This window comes from Candoia aspera, chromosome 2 (genome assembly GCF_035149785.1).
Source record: "Candoia aspera isolate rCanAsp1 chromosome 2, rCanAsp1.hap2, whole genome shotgun sequence".
Lineage (NCBI taxonomy): Eukaryota > Metazoa > Chordata > Lepidosauria > Squamata > Boidae > Candoia > Candoia aspera.
Window position 1 is genome coordinate 29,088,050 of NC_086154.1, and position 21,612 is coordinate 29,109,661.

At 37.9% G+C, this 21,612-nt stretch overlaps 1 protein-coding gene across 1 annotated transcript in view; it reads right to left on the minus strand.

Moving 5' to 3' along the window:
- Positions 1 to 21,123, minus strand: part of FRMD4B (FERM domain containing 4B) — a 154,005-nt gene extending 132,882 nt beyond the window's left edge. The window contains exon 1 of the mRNA XM_063291563.1: positions 20,962 to 21,123. Coding sequence (XP_063147633.1) covers positions 20,962 to 21,123 — 162 coding nt within the window. The remainder of the gene's footprint in view (positions 1 to 20,961) is intronic.
- Positions 21,124 to 21,612: the final 489 nt, after the last annotated feature.

The following is a 21,612-nucleotide window of genomic DNA, read 5'->3' on the forward strand; positions in this document are numbered from 1 at the left end:
TTTTCAGTTTATGTATAGAAGAATTCGGGAGTTTTTAAGTGGATTGAGAAAAAAATGACCTGGTTTCTGCAGCTGAGCTGGCAAAAAATAAATAAAATAATAAAATAAAATATCTGCTCAAACACTGAAAACCCCTGCCACAAATTCTGCATCAAGGTAATTCAAAGGCAGTGGTAAGAAAAACAAATGTGTGTGTGTGTGTGTTGGTTTCTGTGTTTGTGTCTGTGTGTGTATACACACATACTTGCTGCTTCTGCATAATTTTATTTTACTTCCAATAACTGTACTACATATATTTTAAAAGGTGTAATATATTTAGTAGAACTTCATGATTTGGAGAAATCAGGCAGATTTAGAAGCTAGTCACACGCAGAAGATCACAAATCATGTCCAGCACCAGGGAGCCCCAGACAAATGTCCCAGTAAACAGGACTACAACATATTCTTGAGTTTGTATCTGCTTTAGATTCTTTTCTTTCTGACTAAACTAGTAACCCCCTCAAGAAATACAAAGATACATTTTGTGTATATCTGTTTGTATGTCAGCAAAATATGGAAGAAGGACAAGGAAAAATACTATTGCAAGTATAATTAACTCTCTTTTTATTTTTATTTATGTGCTTCTCATTATGGTCTTATGGAACATAATGGTTTTCTGGAATGAAAGAGAATCATTTGCATAACACATTCTATAAGAAGTAAAACATGCATACTGCAATCAAATTGTATCACACCTCATCTTCTCTTTCCTTCCTATATATATATTTATATGTATATGTATGTAGCATATTGGTTTGTGTGTGGTGTACACACAGCCCTTAAAAGCTATAAGAATGTATTAGAAAACTGATACAGAGCAATCCATAAAATAATTCTAAACACAGAGCCAGTAAAATACTTGGTGTACATCTGCTTATCGTGGCATTAATGCTGGAAATTAATTAGAGCTGGTGCAGAGCATACATATCCCATTCACTGATGTCTGCACAACAAATCATAGTTACCAGTAAAAAAGCTCCCAAGCATGTTTTGTTCCAGTGTCTTGCACAGAGTTATTGCTAAATTCCTGGGTAATCTCATGAGATTGGATAACTCCTATAGTAACAGAGCAGAAATACTGCTTGTGCTTGCTTATGAAAGAGCCACAACAGACTGAATGCTGAGGGAGCTTAGGCCCATTCTCATCTTTGCAATTAAACTTTTCACCTGTCTCTGCATAAATGGACATCATGAACCAGAAATACAGAGACTAGTAGAGTTTATTTATTTACTAACTTTATTTCTAGGCATCATTCAATGAAAGTCTCAGAAAGTTTCTGCACCTTCCTAATATGTTTTTCTAATTATATTAATAGTTCATGGCAGTTATAGCCCCTATTATTTGGGAAAATCTGTTGGGATATTTGAAATAATCAATAATTTCAAAGATCCCAACAAATGGGATTTTTAAGATAATTTCAGTGTCCTCTAGGCTCAAGGCAATTAGCTCTCTTTACAAAGTATCAGTAAGGTTTATTCAGTCTCTGTACAAAAGTTTTGCTAGGAAATATTAGATTTCCCTCAGAAGTTATCTCTGGAAATTATAGCCAAGGGAGTAGTACACATTTTGGACTAAAATACATTTATTAAAAATAATAATTATTAAATAAATGCATTGAAGCATATGTATTTGTGATTTTGAAATGGCTTAAGAAACATATTGTTCTAATAGGAATTCTGGAATTTTCTTTTCCTTATTGCTAAAATTTGATTTTTATGTACACGAGAGAAGCTTCAACTTGACAGGGCTTGATTGCCTCTGTCTTTTTGTCTTTCACACACCCTCACCCACCCACATATGCGCACAAATAATGGATTTGACTGTGTTGAAGTTTTGTAATTTCTTAAGTACCTCTTCTAAGAGGTTTCTAATGACCTCTACACCTGTCCTTGTTGCATCTTCCAGGACCAGGAACTGCATCAGATAAGACGGAAATAAGGAAAAGCAGTTTTCACTCATGAGACCCTAGTGGTTACAAGCTGAAAAGGGACCATTTGCTCCAATGATTTCTTGCTTATCCTTCTTTGGGAGATTACAGAATAATTCTTTGCTTTCAATAACATGATTCTTGAAAGAGTCCCAATATTGTAAGGTGTACAATCCATCCTACCGGTGAAATCAAAACCAACTGTGATTTGTCATCAGTTTCTAAAATGTAATATTTTCACAAGGAGAACAGTGCTTGTAGCAAAGGAAATAGATAGTAGGATCAAAATAAAAAAAACATTCCGAATATCAATGAATAAAATACATCTAGAGTAAACAAATGCCTTGTCATGCTACTGATTAATTGCATCCCACCACTCAGTGACAAACTTAATAATTCTATCACTCCAAGGCAAATCAAGAATTCTTACATTCAATTCAATTTACCATCTTTTGACATATGATTTTATTCTTTGTAATTACTAATTCTGAAATTATGTTTCTTATTTAATTAAGACCTCCATAACATAATTAATAAACTAATGGGACTTAACAAAAAATACATATAAATGTTCTTACCTCCAGATCATATCCTTTGGTAGTTTTGAAAAGAACAGCAAAAGATATAATACAATTCCCTCTCCTAAGCCTTTGTCTATGTATTTCCCCGAAAAAAGGGTGTTTGTAGCAAGGACTCCCATAGTTCCAGACTTATTCCGGTTCCATTTAATCTCTAGGAAATGGCTTTACTGTTGATTGCTTTGATTACAGAATGAGAAACTAAAGTCCTCCAAAATAAGCTAGGCAACACAAGATATAAAGATTTGCATGGAAAAGGAACAATCAAACAAAAAACAAAAAGCCATATATTGTTCTTATGTCCCACTGAGATAAACTTATTTGCCATTTCCAGTCCCATACCTCAGAAATAGACCTTCCTTACGGTTCCTGAGCAAAGTGCTTTATATTCTGTTACCCATATAGAAATCCAAAATGAGGCATTTTTCATGGAAAAAATGCGAAGGTCAACAGTTCCCTGACAAGCCTACCTAAGGCAAAGTTATGAAAGCTCTAAGTTGGGAGGTATTGCCGGGGGAAGTAGGTTCTTCGCCTTTAGAGATCTCTTTCTCTGAATGGATGTTAATCTCATCTCTGTTTCTGACATTCTCAGTCAGCCTAGTAATTGACCATGGGTGGGAATTATGGATGTTACATTCCAAAACAGCTGGAAGATGCCAGGTTGGAGGAGGCTAGACTAAGAGTATACACATATGTACACATCTTGATTATTCAACATGTAATGCCTGTGGAAATATTACAAATTTCATTACTATGTACACACTGGGAGAACCTACACACTGAGCGTGTTTCCTTCCCTCAAGTATTTAACAAAAGTTCTGAAATAGCCTATGTATACCTGGATCTGTTTCTCATAACATGAACAAGAAATAAAAAGAGCAGACCAATTTTCTTTTTAGAAAAGCAGAGATTATTTCATTTACGTTCAACAATATTATTACAGCTGTCATCCAAAGTTTTAATCAATGCATATAATACCCAGAGTTGTTCTGGGGTCAAGCAGCATAGAAATGCCAGTAATAAATGGGAGAGATTAAAGACTGTAGCTTTGAAGGCCTGCCTGTACCCATGAAAACATGCCTGGGGTTAAGGTCAACCTCGTATTACTGTACATTACATTATGTTACAGCAAGGGCTGGAGACAGGGCCTTTTCAGTCACGGCCTCGTGTTTATGGAATTTCCTTTCTTCATAAACCCTGCTGATGATTTAAAACATTTTAAAAATCCAATATATCAACTGTTATTTGAATCAGTTAATGCACCTGCTTTGTTATATATTTGATTATATTAGAATCTCTTATTCTGCTGATGTTCTATAAATGCTGAATGTTATAATATTTAATATATTTAATATATATTTAATATTATAATATTTTATAACATTCAGCATTTATAGTCCGGGCCCAGAGTCCCTCTTTTGGGGGAGATGGGTGGTAACAAAATTTGAATAATAAATAATAAATAAATAAAAATAATATTTATCAATGTGTTAGGGTTTTCCCTGCTCTCAATCAGTATTGGAAACTATATGCTGTGGCTCATTTATGCAATATATACTCTGGTTTCCCTTTGAATCATTTTTTATCCAAGACTATCGCTATCTTCTTTTTAGAATAGGTATAATTTTAAGAGAATTCCACCAAACAATACGCACAGAGATTGGATCAGCTTTATTCTAGATATAAATTAAATCACTACTAATTCAACCCAATAGACCAGTTTCAGGAATATACAACCAGTATCCAAGAAAAGCTGACTACCTATGTTTTAGTCCTATTCTTTTGGTTATCCATAGAAGAATGGATGAAGGAAAAAGAATCTTAAAAAAATCAAAATGAATTAAAAGAAAAGAATCAAAATGATAACTAAGCCAATTAAAAGAATCAAAATGATAACTAAACTAAGATGCATACAAAGAGACAGAGTACACCACAAAACTGTGGTGTAGGTAGGTAGGTAGGTAACATATTTAACCAAACTGAATATACCAGGTGGTGCAATGGGTTCTGGGGCCAGGATCAAATCTTCAATTCACCATGAAGCTCACCGGGTGCCTATAAGCTAGTCAGAATCTCTCATCCGTCACAGACTCACAGACTGATGTTGTAAGGATAAAATGAGGGAATGTCTTATATGCACTGCCATAAATACTCAACAAAAGCCTGGATTTGAATATAATGATAATGTAATAATGAGAACAAGAAATGAATACAAGTGCAGAATCAGCATTCACCTTTTTAAAAGGGTATCTAATGTGGAATAACCTTTGTACAGTAATGCTTCATATTTCATGCAAGATGGTGACCTTGAAGATATGGGGAGTTACTTTTGGGATTATACTGAGGACATAAAATTTTTGTGAACAGACCTTTCCATCTGGATGATTTCTACCAGCTCCTCTGAATTGGAGCAGTAATTTGAAAACCATTTATTTATTTCAACATTTATTATTGCTGAACATAACAATGTGGCTGGGTTGCTTCTCAATTCATTTTCTAAACATTGCTGGAAATGCAATAACCAGATCAAGTCATTTTTTTTCGTATTTGGTGGCAATACTGTAAAGCCCAAGAATTCTGGAAAACCATCTATTATAAAATGAAACAAATTTCAAATTTCTAAAGGTTGAATTCTCTTTCTTACAAAACATTTTTCTGTTAAAAATCACTCCCTTTGCTTCTAACAGAATTCTGGTCCTGCATATCTATATGGTGGGAGAAAAAAGTCCCCAGGGATGCAAATAGAATTTGTTTTTTTTCCCCTTAAGATCTATGTCATAAGGGGGTAGAGATGATTACCAGTAAAATTTCAGAGGAACTATTAAATCCTACCTGCTTGGGGGTTCCAATAAAAATCATCTCTCAAAATGCAATAAAGAGGGATAAAAAAAGAATAAAGAGGGATAAAAAATGAAAACATCAGGAACTATACCTTTAATGTAACATTGCTTTGCTGACAGGGTGCGTGAACATAAAAAATAAATAAACTTCAGGAACAGTTGAAGTCTTAAGCACTGTGGTCATTTGATTTACTGATGAGTCAAAGATTGCAGAATAACAAAAAGGTGAACCTCAAATAAAGGCAAAGACACTCTAAATCTTTGCAGTGGGTGTGTTTGGACATGAAAGAGTTAAGGGGAAACTTACAACTGAAATGTCAGTCAAACCTAAACTGGCCAATCTTAGATAGCCGGCAGACAGCCTGAGAAAATCAAACTCTGAAGAACCAATCAGGAACAGGAAAATTCCCCTCTCAGATTTAAAAAGAGCTTTAAAAAGAAGACAGGGCAGTTCCATTTTTCTTTGTTGTTTTGCTGTCCATCTTGAGATGAGAGGATATTTCTTCTCAGTGCGACTTAAGTCTGGTAAGAGCACCCCCCCACATACACTAGAAAAACTGATGAAGAATCAGAAGAAAATAGTCATAGAGAATAGTTAAGCTTGAAGTAGATTAAGTTCCTTTTATTGAGATATTTTATGGACATGTGAACTGTGCCTTTGTATTGAACTGAGCCCTGTATGGCTGGTGGGTGTATGGGGTTATATATTCCTGCTTGGAAAAGAAGACACTTAAAGCCTGCAGGACTCATGACATATTTCTCCCATTCTCCCTTGTCTTCAACTTTCATTTAGTTTATTAGCTTTAATCTGCATAATTAAAGCTTTGCATCCTCTTCTAGAGTCTATTTTCTCATTCTGACAGAGACTTTTTCCTCTTACATGCCACAGTTCCCCTGGTAAGCTATAGAAACTGAAAATCCAAGGCACATGGCATGTTTCCACTTTCCTCCTCCTCAAAAACAGTGAAGGGAGAGGTTGTCTCTGGAATAAAAGTGAAAGGTAACAGCATATTCAACAGGCTCTCCCTGGAGGCCTGAGTGGGTACTGGAGGGCTTTGAGTGGAAGATTTATTCCAGCACATTTCCAGACATGTATAGGTTTGCAAGCAGCTCACCCCCTTATACTTGTCCTCTGTGTTCCTCTAGAATAAATTTACCTTGCCCTGGTCAAACATTAAAACAATGAAGAGTTCTCTAATATTATTTATTCCCCAGCATCAAATCTTACCATGTAAATAATCTTTCTCTTGAGAGATGTAAAGAGATAGACATTATCAATCCAAGTAAGCGATAGTTTAAAGGAAAACGTGTATATATGTGCCTATGGGATATGATAAATAATTCATCCCACAATTCAGAGGATTGTCCTGTCTAAAGTCACTGAGAATGTGCCAGTCGCCATCTGTACAGGGGATCAATGGAACCGCTAATGGCTAATTATGATGTGGAAAGTCTTCCCTCTTAACAATCTAGCATTTAGGCTTAGCCTGAGTGGGATATTAAGATGGCACAAATTTAATTTCACTCCAGATAAAACTTGAAAGGGGATGTTAAATTTAAGGTGCATAGTTATTTGGGAAATCTATGCCATGGAATTTATATATTCAGACTGATTATATCCAGTTTTTAGTTACATTGATTTGTATTCAAATATTCATAACAAGCATGATTGATTTATTGATTTGCCTTTTCTTCAGGTGCTCAAATTGGCATACTTAATGCTCCCTTCCCCTGTTTATCTCCACAGCAACAACCCTGTGAGGTAGGCTGGGTTGAGGGAGAGTAACTGTGGATTAGAAGTTGGGTCTTCCTTGATGCCAGTCCAATACTAGAGCCATCACACCACACCTCTTTGGGCCTTGCTGGAAAGCATTTCAAAACGAGAACGATTTGGTCTAGCTATATTCTGACTAGACAAGTGTACAATTATCTCATAAAATACATGATTATATGTCATGTAATCACACATGTGATCATATATTATCACAGGACCAAAATGATCCCTGGCAGATTTGGCTTATTTCAATAATATTTATTTCTTAGCTATTGATCCTATCAGCTCAAAATGGTGTATGCAGCACTGTTTCCTTTAATTTTTCTCAGAGTTGCAACCCTGTATGGGAAATGGAGGTGAGAGGCAGTGGACTAGCCAAATTCTCCCTGTGAGCTTCCATGGCTGTAGGTGGATTTCAACCTGACTTTCCTTAGTCTGAGTCCAATACCTTAACTATTATACAACAGCAGATCCTTAAAGTGATAAGCAGGAAAGTAAGCTGATGTGAACAGGTAGTGCCCAAAGGACAAAAAAAGAAAAGTGGAAATAGTAAAATTTCTCAGCTTTTGTTCTCCACCTTCTAAGGTAAAGGTAAAGGTTTCCCTTGACGTAAAGTCCAGTCGAATCCGACTCTAGGGGGCGGTGCTCATCTCCGTTTCTAAGCCTTGGAGCCGGCGTTGTCATAGACACTTCCGGGTCATGTGGCCAGCATGACGACTCGGAACGCCGTTACCTTCCCGCCGAAGCGGTACCTATTGATCTACTCACATTTGCATGTTTTCGAACTGCTAGGTGAGCAGGAGCTGGGACGAGCAACGGGAGCTCACCCCGCCGCGCAGTTTCGAACCGCCGACCTTCCGATCGACAGCTCAGCGGTTTAACCCTCAGCGCCACTGCGTCCCTTACTCTCCACCTTCTAATGCTCCTAAAATGTTTGGCACACCTCTCTTTGGGGAATATCTTATTTGGATATGTGGATCTGACAAGGATGCTGTTAGAGCCGCTAAGTTTTAAAACTTAGCTAGTATTCAAAACATTTGCTTCTTTCCTCTGTACCACAAACAATAGCAGAGGGAAAATTCTAAACACACATTTTCCCTCAGTGCAAGAAGATAGAAATAGCTAAAGTCCTGCTGAAAAAGAACAAAGCCTCAGCAAATAAAAGTAAATCAGTTCATTAAATAAATAGTCCAAATCGGCAGCTACTGTAGTTCAGAATTCACCATCTTATATCCTGACAAAATGAAACACCTGTAACATTATACACCACTATTTCCATAGCTATTTGTTGTTTATTCGTTCAGTCGCTTCCAACTCTTCGTGACTTCATGGACCAGCCCACGCCAGAGCTTCCTGTCGGTCGTCAACACCCCCAGCTCCCCCAGGGACGAGTCCGTCACCTCTCGAATATCATCCATCCACCTTGCCCTTGGTCGGCCCCTCTTCAACTCTGTGGCTTCAGTTCAACATATCTATGAGAACATCTGTCTTATTTGTTATACCTTTATTATTTAGCAACAAGACTTATTCCTGATTTTATGGTATATGTTTTACCTTGAATTGCATTTTTTTATGATTATTGTAAACTGCACAGAGAGATTTCACTCTGGGGCAGCTTAAATTTTTAAACAAACAAATAAATAAATCAGGCAAAGCTCAGCTGGACAGAGATGAAACCAGAGTCCACTGAGGCTGACTACCTGATCCTTCTGGGAAACTGCAACACAATCCAGAGTCAAAGAGCTGTCCCATTTCCTAGAACATTAGGTGCCAATCAAGAATCTAACTTGCTTGCTTAAGGTTATGCATGGACCATCTGGAGATTTAACATCTGAACTGGGGTTGGGAAAGCATGTTTACCAGAAGCCAGCATGGGTTTGTTAAAAAGTTTGTGCCAGACAAATCTTATTGCTTTTTTTGACAAGGGAAATGTCAACAAAATGCTGAGGATGTAGTTTACCTGGACTTCAGTCAGGCATTTGATCGAGATGACCATAGCATCCTTCTTAAATGGAAGATGTGATCCCACTAACACATGGCTTTGCAGTTGGTTGACAAGCTGTACACAACATGTGCTCCTTAATGGATCTATGACTACATGGAGAGAGCTATGCAGTGAGGTACCTCAGGGTTATGTACTGGGCCTGGTGCTCTCTAACATTTTTATTTAATGACTTAGATGAGAGGACAGAATGAATCTCATCAAATTTGCAGGTGACATAAAGATGGGATGGGGGGGGATTGCTATCACCTCAGAATCTGAGCACAAGATCTGAAAGGGTATCGATAAACTTTGTTGGAAAGGTAGGTTTTGATAGACTTCGTTGGAAAAAGCCTATGGCCTTTTCCAACAAAATGCAGTTCGATGGTGAGAAAAGTACAGTTCTGCACTTAGGTAGAAAAAATCTGATGTACTGATAGATGTACAGTACAAGTGCAGTGGTGCTTGTGAATCTGGGAGTTCTGGCAGACCACAGATTAAGAAGGAGCAAGTAGTGTGCTGCAGCTGGCAAAAGGACTAATGCAGTCTTGGGTGCATCAACAGAGGTTTAATGTCAAGATCACAGGAAGTGATAGTTCTGCTGTATGCACACTAGGCATGCCACATCTGGAATACTGTGTCCAGTTCTAGTTGTTTCAACACAAGGAGGATGCTGAGGAACTGGAAAGAGTGCAGAGAAGAGCAACAAAGCTAGTGATGGAGGACTCAGAAGCTAAATCCTATGAAAAACAGCTAAGGAACCAGGTATGTTTAGTCTGAAGAAGAGAAGGCTAAGGCGAGACATGACTGCAGTGTTCCAATACTTGAAGGGATGTCACAGGAAAGAGGGTATAGATTTATTATCTGTAATGCCTGAGGATAGGACAAGAACCGATGGGAGGAATCTTTAGAGAGAAATCCAAATTTGGAACAAGGAGTAATTTCTGACCAGGAATAGCCTGCTTCCTGGAGCTGTGGTGCTTCATCACCAGAGGTTTTCAAACAAAAGTTGGATTACCATTTTTCTAGGATGGTTTGAGGATTCCTGCCCTGGGCAGGGGGTTGGACTAGAAAACTCCCAAAATCCTTCTCAGTCCTATGATTCAATGAAATTTTGGTATAATATTGGGCTTTTTCCCCTCATAACCTAATACTAAATGATAAAAAAATAACTGTATGATACAATCTGGTAAGATCCTTAAAATAGTTTCTCCAGAATTGGAATGGATGGGTGCAGTTAATTCCACTTACTATATTTTATTTATTATTCAAATTTTGTTACCACCCATCTCCCCCAAAAGAGGGACTCTGGGCAGATATTATGTAATCTATTTGAGATGGGGAAAATGTATACATACAAAAGAAAAAAAGAAATGTTAACTGCATTCTGTTAAGAAAATAGTCAAGAAAGATTTTTACACGTAAAATTTAATATATCTTGTGAACTTCGGCACAGAAAACATGAATCAATAAACACATGGAAAACAAATGAATAAAGGAATGCCTATTTTGAAAACTGTCACAGTAGTGCCTTTAAGGAAATGAGATGAAATTCACAGTCAGGAAATGAAATTTGTACAGTAAAGGAAGGAGGGGCAATACGAAACTTTATTTCATTCAATCTTCTTCCCCTTTTTAAAAAATTTTTTCCAGGAGCAAAACATGTTATTTCACAAGCTGAGGTGGAAATATACTTGACTGAAATGGTTGGAAGCTGAATGAGAAAAACTAATCTAACCATAAAATGGCAAGACAGGCTATTGCTGCTGTTGTTACTATTTTCAATATTTCAGATTGTGTTATTGTGATTTATAGTTATTCATCTACTAAAAGGAAAGAAACCTTGGCACAAACAGACAAGATTGCTTTCAATAAATTTCATGCATTTCTCTTATGCCCAAAGTTGTCTTTGTTTTCATATAGGTACAATTGAATGGCAAAATACAATTAAGCAAAAAATGCCAATCTGTGCTGCAACAGAAATGGCAAGTGTGAGCCTGATGCCATCTTTGAGAGCTCTATAAAATTCATCTGTGGCAATCCTGGCCTGAATCAAATCCCTTCTCTTGAGCATGAAATGCACTATAATGAAGGAGGCTACAGAATGGTGAACAAATGTGTAACCTAAAGAAAGAAAACAATGATAGCAGCAAGGCAGCTTGCAACAAATGATGTTATTAGAAAAAACTCTATAATATTCTGAGAAAGAAGTAGAACCTTTTTTCAAGGGAAAAAAAAAACGATCTGAAGATTGAAGACCATATTTCAGCACATCGTTAATGAAAACACTGATTACCTGTTTGTTTCTAGGTCCATTTCAAAATTGCTAGTAGGATTTATTTTTAAATCCCTTTTAAAGACAGTTCTGAAATCGACTATCTTGAGGAGAACATCTCTACATATTAGCCTGCCTGTCTGGGTCTTACAGAAGTAAGCCAGTAACTTTTGATCATCCCACCCCCAATTATATAATACTTTTTTTGGAAATAGGTTAAAACTTTTTTTATTTGCCAAGGGAAATTTAAATGGTAATGATAATATCTATCTGCTTCATAGTTTTTATAGCTTTATTTGTCTGTTTGATTAGTGATATTGTTTTATATTATATTTATACCAACATGAATAATTTTACTCATATTTTATACAATGTCCTAGTATCCATTTTGGACAAATTCCATTAGGAGAAACTATGCTTTTCTAAGAAAATATGACGAAAGAATTCTAATTTGGGTATCCTCAATTATGTAATAAACTGACTTCAAAAAGGGTATATTAAGTTATAGCACAACCTAACTGCAAGCAATTATAACAGAAATCAAGCTGTTCAAGACAGATTTGTAACACATCAAACCAGAGTTTCTGGTTTGAAGGAAATTGAGAGCTAAAGGATCTTTAACACCCACTAGTCTATCTCCACTGCAGATATATTGTATGGATTTTTCAAATCTTAATAATTGTTCTGTTACCTCTGGAAAAATCATTGTAAAGACACTCTCCTTTTTTGTGCAATTTCATTTTGGAAAATTTATTAAGGGTGGAGTGGTAGAGGAAATATTAATATTGCAGGTGCCCAGGTTAACTACTGTAGATTTGAATTACAGGAAACAGAAATACTGTAGTCTATTTCCGTCTTTATTCCTCCGTTCCAAGTTAGTAGTTCAGCAATATGTGTAAATTTCCAAGTTGATACTCTGAATTTAAAATTTTGTCAGCAGTTTCCCCATCTGACCTGGAAGAATCAACCTTCCAGGGTTTAGTATGAGCTTGCTCCAACTTATCATTACATTAACTTCGGCCTCTAAAATAGAACAAGCATGGTGTTCATCACAATTCAAACTATTCAGGCACAGTTTCCTTGCTGCTTCTTCATCCCTCTAGCACAACTTCCTTAATTTGGGGCACTGCTCCAGGATAATCCAACAGAAGCGTACTTCAAGTGTTCAGACCACACATTCTAAAAATGAGTTCTCTATGCATGTACTGTATGTTTTCATTTCCAAAAAGGCTGTAACAGTCCCCAACAGCATTAATTTGCTTGCAGAAAACCCACACTTAAACAGTGTCAAATAATAGTAGGGCTATATAGGACTTTTGACAGAGACTATAGACATCCCCTCCCAACAAAGGAAACAGGATGCTAAGGCAGCTTCAAATGTTCATAATGAAAACAGGCAAATTTAGGGGAAGTTCTGTTTTTTTATGGGCAGAGCACTTTTCAGATATATGCTCTGAAGTAAAATTTATATCATTCCTACCAAAATAAAAGTTTTGTAGTATCAGTATGGCAGATTATCACTCAGTAATACACTGGAGAGTTATTATCAAACATACTCACTTTCATATATGCTTACAATACATATATACCTATGTTTATCTAAACCAGTGTTTCTCAACCTTGGCAGCATTAAGTTGTGTGGACTTCAAACTCCCACAATTCCCCAGCCAGCATGCTGATCTAAATTAATTCCAGTTATACCTATCCAGCTTCCTCTCTTGTCAATCCTACTTCAATCCTGTCAATTCCACCTCTTTTTTTCTCTATTTGTACCAGTGTCTGATCAGGCCAAGTGTGTAAGCTGATATGAACTGCTGAGGTATAGTAGATTCAGGTAAGTGATAGATTTGGGTCTTTTCCATCATGGATGAAAGATAATCACAAACCCTTTGTAACAATCTTATGCATTAACTGAATTGTTTCTTAACACTGATAAATAACTAAACATAAGAAGCATTGAATACTAGACATTTCCTTGATATTATGTTAAATGTATTATAGAAATCAGAGGTGTGAAAGGTGAAAGATCCCTGTGCAAGCACTGAGAGATGTCTAACTCTTTGGGGGGACGCTGCTTTCGTGATGTTTTCTTGGCAGACTAGAGTGGGGTGGTTTGCCATTGCCTTCCCCAGTCGTCACCTTCCCCAGCAAGCTCATTTTACTGACCTTGGAAGGATGGAAGGCTGAGTCGACCTGAGCCGGCTACCAGAGAATCCAGCTTCCACTGGGATTGAACTCGACTCGTGGGGAGAGTTTCAGTTGCAATACTGCTGCCTGCCACTCTGCGCCACACGAGGCTCAGAAATCAGAGGTGCCAATATTAATGGGGAATAAAATTCTCACTGAAAAATGAGAATCTTTGCAAAATACAAAAACAATCTCTTCTAGGATAATGTGTCATGAGGTATATAAAAATAATATTCTTAGAGACTCCTAAGCTTCAGCCTTTATTTGGGAGTTGAGCCAAATCCTAATACTATTAGCATGAACTCTTATTGATTTGTAAAAGACTCTGCTGGGACTACAAAGACCTCTCTGGGCCAATTTTTCCATCATCATCTTTTCACCTCTTCCTTTTGAATTTTGCAAAATTTTGAATCTTACTCTTGGTTCTTTCCTGCTCTATATAAATCTGTTAATTGTTCTTTGCCAGTCCTGCAGATTTTTATCTGAAATAGGAATCAGTGCCATTTGGAATAGAATATTCATCTTGAGTAGTATATTCATTTTTTCTTATTGCAGTAATTCCTAACTAGCAGAGTTTTAAACTTTTCCACCTTTTGAGGTCTTGTTTTATTTCTTTCCATAATTTATTGTAATTGTTTTGAAATATATTCTTTATTACATCCTCTCAAATGGAGTACAGTAATAGGTATGGTATTTCACTCAATTTTTTGTTATTTCACGGCCAGTCTTTTTCAATATCTTAGTTTTATTTTCATTAATTGTACATCCAGAAATGCAGCCAAAGTCTTTAATTATTTTCCTGAACTCTCACATGGAACTTTGTGGTTGCATAATTGTTAATACAGGTAGCCCTCACTTAACAACCACAATTGGGACTGGCAACTCCATTGCTAAGTGACATGGTCATTAAGTGAAATATTGTATGACCGTGCCCGACTTATGACATCAGTTCCATTGTGGTCGTTAAGCGAATCACCAGTAGGTGTTAAGCATGTCATCAAGTGACCACAACTTGCAACTTACTGCTGGCTTCTCCATTGACTTTGCTTGTCAGAAGCCAGCTATGAAGCTTGCAAATGGCGATCATGTGACTGTGGGGATGTGTTACCATCATAAGTTCAAGGACTGGTCATAAACCTACTTTTTCAGAACCGCTGTAAGTTCAAATGGTTGCTAAGCAGGGCAGTCATTAATCGACTACTTGTACTATATCATCTGCATAGTATTCTTCTTGAATTTTGATCTCAGTTATTTGTTTATCTTTGCAGGTCTTGTTTGCTAGGACTTCCAAAGCAATAACAAATAGTAAAGGTGAGAGTGGACACCCTTGCCATGTGTTTTTACATATTGAGAAACCTGTAGAGACTGTTCCATTCACTATAATTTTTGCTGTTTGCCATTGATATATGCTTTCCTCCTGAACAAGGTTTTGAACTAAGGTTTCTTGGACTACATTGCATTTGGTCTACGCTAAAGGTTGCCACTGATATATGCTCTTCACTCAGGTTTTGAACTCTTCTCCAGGATTCAATTTGTCTAGAACCTCCAACAGAAATATCCATTCCAAATTATCAAAGCTTTTTCCTCATCTAAAAATATTACAGCTGCCTTCTTTTTCTTGATGTTAATATCTATCTATCTATCTATCTATCTATCTATCTATCTATCTATCTATCTATCTATCTATCTAATTTATCCCCGCCCATCTCCTCCCGTTGGGGGACTCTGGGTGGTTTACAACAATCGATTAAAACCATAACCATAAATACAGAGAGTAAAATACAGTAATAAATAATATAAATAGAGGTAAAAATTAAGAATCCAAGTGGTGAAGAATCTAAAACAGTCCAAGTGTGGGAGGAGTGGTCTATAGCAACCATCCCCATGTAGATCTATTCCCCTCTCCACCCCAAGCGAGGCGGCAGAACCAGGTCTTCAGACTCTGCCAAAAGGCCAGGAGCGATGGGGCCAGTCTCACCTCTGGGGGCAGCATGTTCCACAGGGCGGGAGCTACTGCGGAGAAGGCCCGCTTCCTGGACCCTGCCAGATGAAATTCTCTTACAGACGGGGTCCGTAGCATGCCCTCTCTGCATGATCGGGTGGGACAGGTTGATGTAATGGGGAAGAGGCGGTCCCTCAATGTTATAAATATGCATTTATAACAAACCTACTGTTGTTCAATCTCTTCTTTTTTGGTATATAACCTGTCTGGTCCGTGTGTATCATTTTAGGGATATTATTTGCAATAGTAGTAATAATAATATTGTAAGAAGGCATAACTCAATATCTGCTACAAAACAAGGAGCATTAAAGATGTTCACTACTGGGAAAAGTTGTAATTACATAACCCATTGTAATTATATAACCCACAGAAGCTCTTTTTACTGACCCACAAATTTAATCCTTTATATAGAAGCAAAATTAATTTCATAGTTGAAAAAAATTGGATGATGTGTATGCAGGATATGTACGCTTTGCAGGCTTGCAGAAGAAATATAGGAAGCACCTATGCAGTAAATCACTTGAACAGGCTAGTGTTATATAAAACACTCTTCTTTTGATTTAAATCATGGTGATTGCAGCCTAACTCAAAATGTAATCCTCTAATATTTTTTGAATTGGAAATAGTCTATTGACAAACATTCAAGGTTTGGAGCTCTGCCAACCCACCCACCCCAGCTTCTTCTAAACCTCTTTCTTATTTTATTTCCTAGAGGAAAAGACTTCAACTTCATGGGTCAGAGGAAATACTCACCATTTAGCATAAACTAACAAGAGTAAAAAAAATGGTGTTGTTTTAACCAACCTTTCTTGAAATTCATAATAGGCCTAGGTGATAATGCAAAGTTCTAAACTTTAGAATAGTTATCCCATCAAAAGTATCACTAATAGTAAGATTGATGGACCAAAAAAAAATCTGTTTCAGAGTTTGCAATGTTCTGGAATGAGAACCAAGGCAATGCATAAAAGATCTGTAAGACCCTGAATTTTTTTCCCAAGTTGAATGAACCTGATAAAAAAATATCGAATAGGTAATTTTAGCACTTGATTGAGACTAAGGACATACTCCAGGGTGGGCATGTTAGTAAATCTTTAAGTGTTCACCGACAGGCAAAAGTAACCTGTAGCTGGCTTCTGGTGGGATTGGTGGACTGAACGGCTGTGCCCGCTGGTTCAGTGGGTGGAGCTGACAACATGGCAACTTTTTCAGGCACAGGCAGGTTTTCCTGAAACCCAGAAACATTCTCCAGATCAAGGAGAATACCTGGAATCATCCCATCTGCCCTCCGGACAGCTGCTTGCAGACAGAAGATTGCAAACAGTGCTTTGCATTCGACTGGTAAGAGCCAGCTGGGAGGTGGGGACTTCCTCACTTTCCAAGCCATGCTGTAGCCTTAAAGGGACACTAAGACCGGCCACCCCATTTCTAAATCACCATTTTTTTAAAGTACATGTACCTCAAGAGAGGCTTTCTACAGCGAGGAGAGGCTGGTTCTCTTGGTGCTTAATGTTATTTTTGGGATTACTTTTTAAAAAAAAAAATTCTTTTAAGTTTTGGATTTCTTTTTCCTTCCAAAGGAAATTCCAAAGATTGAGAGTAAACAATTGTCTTCCTGTTATTATTTTTGTATTAAATTTGAAGATATTAGCATTCTCCTACATGTTGAATCAGCTGATTTGAACCTTCAGCTTTCTGTTTTCACTTTCCCTTGAGAACTGTCTGCTATCTCACTCTCACTCTATGTAAACACATTTTGGAACTCTTCCATATCTTCAACTTTTGCTGGTTAAGCTCCTAGGAGGCGCCATAATCTACTACGTGTGACATGGAGGATTTCAAACAGATTCTTTCTGACTTTCACCAGGATTTTAAACAGATTTCTTCTGACTTCTATCAAGCTTTTATGCAAGATATCCAGGACATTGTAGATAATATGAGATCTAAAATGTGCCATCAGGTTGGGGATGTGGTGGATGAAACTGAGGAATTTAAGAACAATAGAAAGGGTTTTTTTTAAGACTGAGATTGGGATTTTTATTGAGATGCTGGATGAAGATTGGATAATGGAGTTGGAGAAATCTAAGGGACAGAGCGATCTGCAAGTCATAAGTAAAATCAAATTCCTGGTGGAATGCCATGAAAAGAACGTGGAATCTTCAAGGGCGGCAGTTGGGCTGTTTGATTCTTTCAAGAGGAAAGAATGTTGTAGGGATAAATAATTGCTTTGGTTTATTTTGAAGTGGGATAAAGGTTGAAGGATGTTCATCTAGTTTGCTTTAAGGATTTGATTGATGCTATTTGCCTTCAAAGATTTGGATTTACTGTTTGAATTGGCCCCGGAAGTGTCTATGACAACGCCGGCTCTAAGGCTTAGAAACGGAATTGAGCACCGCCCCCTAGAGTCGGACACGACTGGACTTGACGTCGAGGGAAACCTTTACCTTTACTATGGGCTTTTTAATTTGATTCTTATTATAGTAGACAGAAATGTATAGAATAGTGGTAGGAAGGGAATAATTAAATATTTTTATCTTTTGGAAGGGAGAAAGATGTTTAGGAGGTTTATATGAACTTTTTTTCCTTCATTTTAATATAAGGGGGAGGAGTAACTGTACTTAGTTATTTTTATTATGTGTTAAAGTGGAATGACTTATAGAAGTAATGTGGTGTTTTGGTTTAATATAGAGTAAGAGATTGATTATGGAATTTTTTGTATATCCCTGCTGTTAAAAGTCAGAAGCCACATCTTTTTGTAAATTTGAAAAAATTTTCTCTTGTGTTTCTGCACTTTTTAGTTTTTTTCTTTCTTTGTAGTTTTTTTGTTTTTGTAGTTTTTATTCTTCTCTTGAAACCTAATAAAATTTACTATAAAAAAAAGTAACCTGTAGCTAACACTGGTTTTTCCAATGTCAGCTACTCTCTGCCTCTCTTCTGTGAAACAACATCTGGCCTGAGAAGATGTACCAAGTGAAATGGGATGATGATCTGCTAGTCTCTCCACCTTTCCCACCTAGGCATCCACTTCTTGTCTGCAGCAGTACTGCCATTCCATACAGTTGGCTCTCCTATAAAAGTAACTCTGAGGAGGACCTTAGAGCACATATGGTCAAATGACTGCCACCACAACTGCTAGCTCCACCTCAAAACCACAACCACTCTCCAATGTATCCCTCTGAGAACTTCCTCATTGCAACATATATGGTGACTGATTGCAGCACAAACTGCTCAGATGAACTGGACAAGGGTCTTATGCACAATGAATCACCTGCTTTGGGAGAGCAATGGGTGGGGCCTCAATTTGAAATGGTCTCTTCAGTTCTCCTAATGGGAGGACAGCTCCATGTCTAACAGCTGAATTCAATAACCTGGGGGCATTCTGATTATTTATTCTTCTCAAAGGATTCAGATAAACTGTGAAGTTCCAGGTCCTTATATATATACACATATAAAATAGCAAGGTGGGGAGGGGAGAGATAAAACTCTGAAAATTAGTACAAGTATGACTTCTAGTAGGTTTTTTTGTTCTTTCCAACCCAACAGAATATTGGAAAGAACTTATGTAAAGAGACTTGGGGTTCTGTCTTCCATCTGAACATCAGGAGGAAAATTCTCTGAGAACAGAACAGAACTGGATCAAATTTAGTGTGGAGTAGAAGCTGGCAAAAGAAAAGGCAAGTTCAAAAATGGGCCAGATCTGGATGGGGACTGCAGAGGAAAGCATTCCAGAAAAAAATCCCTCAGTGCATCCCTATAGAAGAAGATAGGGATGCACTGGGGGAATTTTTTCTGGAATGCATTCTCCCTCTTCTTTCCCAGTGCCAGTGTTACAAAGCAAAAATTAGTAGTTTAGTTTATTATGCACTTATAACCAAAGACAGTACAGACCTAGGAAAAATAATAATTGAAACAATAATCCACTACAAGGAGAGTCCTCTGAGTAAACAGTTTTGGGATCTTACACATTTTTAGGATCTGAATACATCTACCTCTACTCACCTGTTTCTTGGTAACAACATCACCTGGAAAGAATTCCAGAAGCCATGCTCTCTGTGCTTTCCCAACCTTGTTTAAACATCTAATTCACTTAACCAGTTAGCATGTGTCCGATAGTGGGAAGTTAAAGGCAGAAATCCCTTTGAGTTGAACTCAAGTCCTAGTGTCTATACAAAGAAGTCCATGCTGAGGCAATAATATGATTGACCCTTGACTTCACCTAGGATGTTTACACTATATAGTGTGTGTGTATACACACACACAGCATATAGGATCACAAATTTACATTTTGTCACACCCTGAAAAATGATTCTATTATAATTAAAAGGAACAAAGATCATTTATCTGGCCACCCTAATCTGATTTTTTTTTCACCTATCTGATTAACATTCAGGAATAGAAGCTATTTCCATAAGGACGCCAAAGGTCACAATACACCTATTTTCACCAAATATTAAAGACCTATAACCTCAGGAGCTTCCTTACTAAACCGCCAATGCATTCCGTTTTAAAACCAGAGACACGCACTCATGTGAAAATACATACTATAACTGCAAGTTACATGAAAACTGTGTAGAAACTGATTTCTAACTTGACATTAAAAAAAAAAAGATTTCTTAAAAAGAGTTAATCTGAAAGGAACTTATGGAATGATATGACCCAATAATTTGAAAATGTTCATGAATGAAAATGACAATTTTTTTTCTAACTGTTTTTTTTTTCAAAGCAGTTGACACTTTTTGATCCCTGATCTCCAAACTAGGTAGAATAGCAACGAATGGGGTATGACAAAGAGGAAGAGCATGAGACGTTTTGAAACAACTTATTACTGGGGAAACAAGAAGAACTGTGGAGAGGGGTGGAGAAAAGGATTAGGGAGAATATAGTAAGTTTCTCCAGCCACAGCCTTCCGTGCTCTGCATTCGTGCTCTTGATGGAAACTGAACTAGTCCCGTTAGTTCTAAAAGCCTGAAGCAGCAAGGGATGGCAAGCTTGATGAATGACATTGGGACTGAAAGCAGAATCAGTCCCGATTAATAGTTTTAAATGAACATGGGAGGGAATTTTGACATGCCAAGATTTCTGAAAGGCATTGCATTTTTTAAAAAGCAAGATGTGAAACACAAATTCCACCGCCCCAGACTTCCTCGCCGCTTGACTCAGGAGGCATGGAAAGTCTAAATCAGAAGACTGCGTGTCTTCCGTGCAGAGGTCTAGGAGCCACGTCCTTAATTCAAGAGTGTTCCACAGGTGAATTGGTCAGGCTGCTACAGATGGACTCCCTGCTATTCTTCCTTCCCCCATTTTGGCTGTGCGTGAGGAAGGAAAACGAACAAAACAAGCCAAAATCGCCACGGGTTTACCTGATAAAGGTCCCTTACCCCACACCACGTGCTCAGGGCTTGGTGGCACCCCCTCACTCTCTGCGTGTACCACCGCCTGAGCGCCGAGATGGTCAAGTTCCAGACAAAGCGGCTGCCGCTGAAAAGGAAGTCTTCCACTCCACACATCAACACCGAAGCCATGATCTGCCGCTTCTGAGCCTCAGCCCAGCAAGCCACACTGCTTCCTGCCTGGAGGCTGTCAGATTTTTCTTTCTTGTTCTAAGCTCCAAACTTCTGCCCCAGCAGGCGCCTTTTATACCGCGCTGCCCGGGAAAGGGTGGAGGAGGTGTGTGAGGTCAAGCCATCCAGACAAACTCCTCTTTCTCACTGTTTCCTGGGCAGACTGGCGCGGCTTCAAGTCCAGCCAACGGCTGCGGTGGCTCCCCCTGACTAGGAGCTCACACAGCAGCCTTGTGCCCTTCGGAACAGCTTAGAGAAATCTCCCTTAAGCTTCTGGAGCTACCAGGATGGCCTCTGATTACACGTTTAACCCATTTCTGTAACGCACGCCTCTCACCAGTCCCTCGTCTGAAGACTGAACACTCTGGGGCTGGGGTGTCTGGATGTGCGTGTCTGTGTGTGCGTGTGTGTGTGTGGAAAAGAGCCATAAACAATTCCTTTCGAGTAACT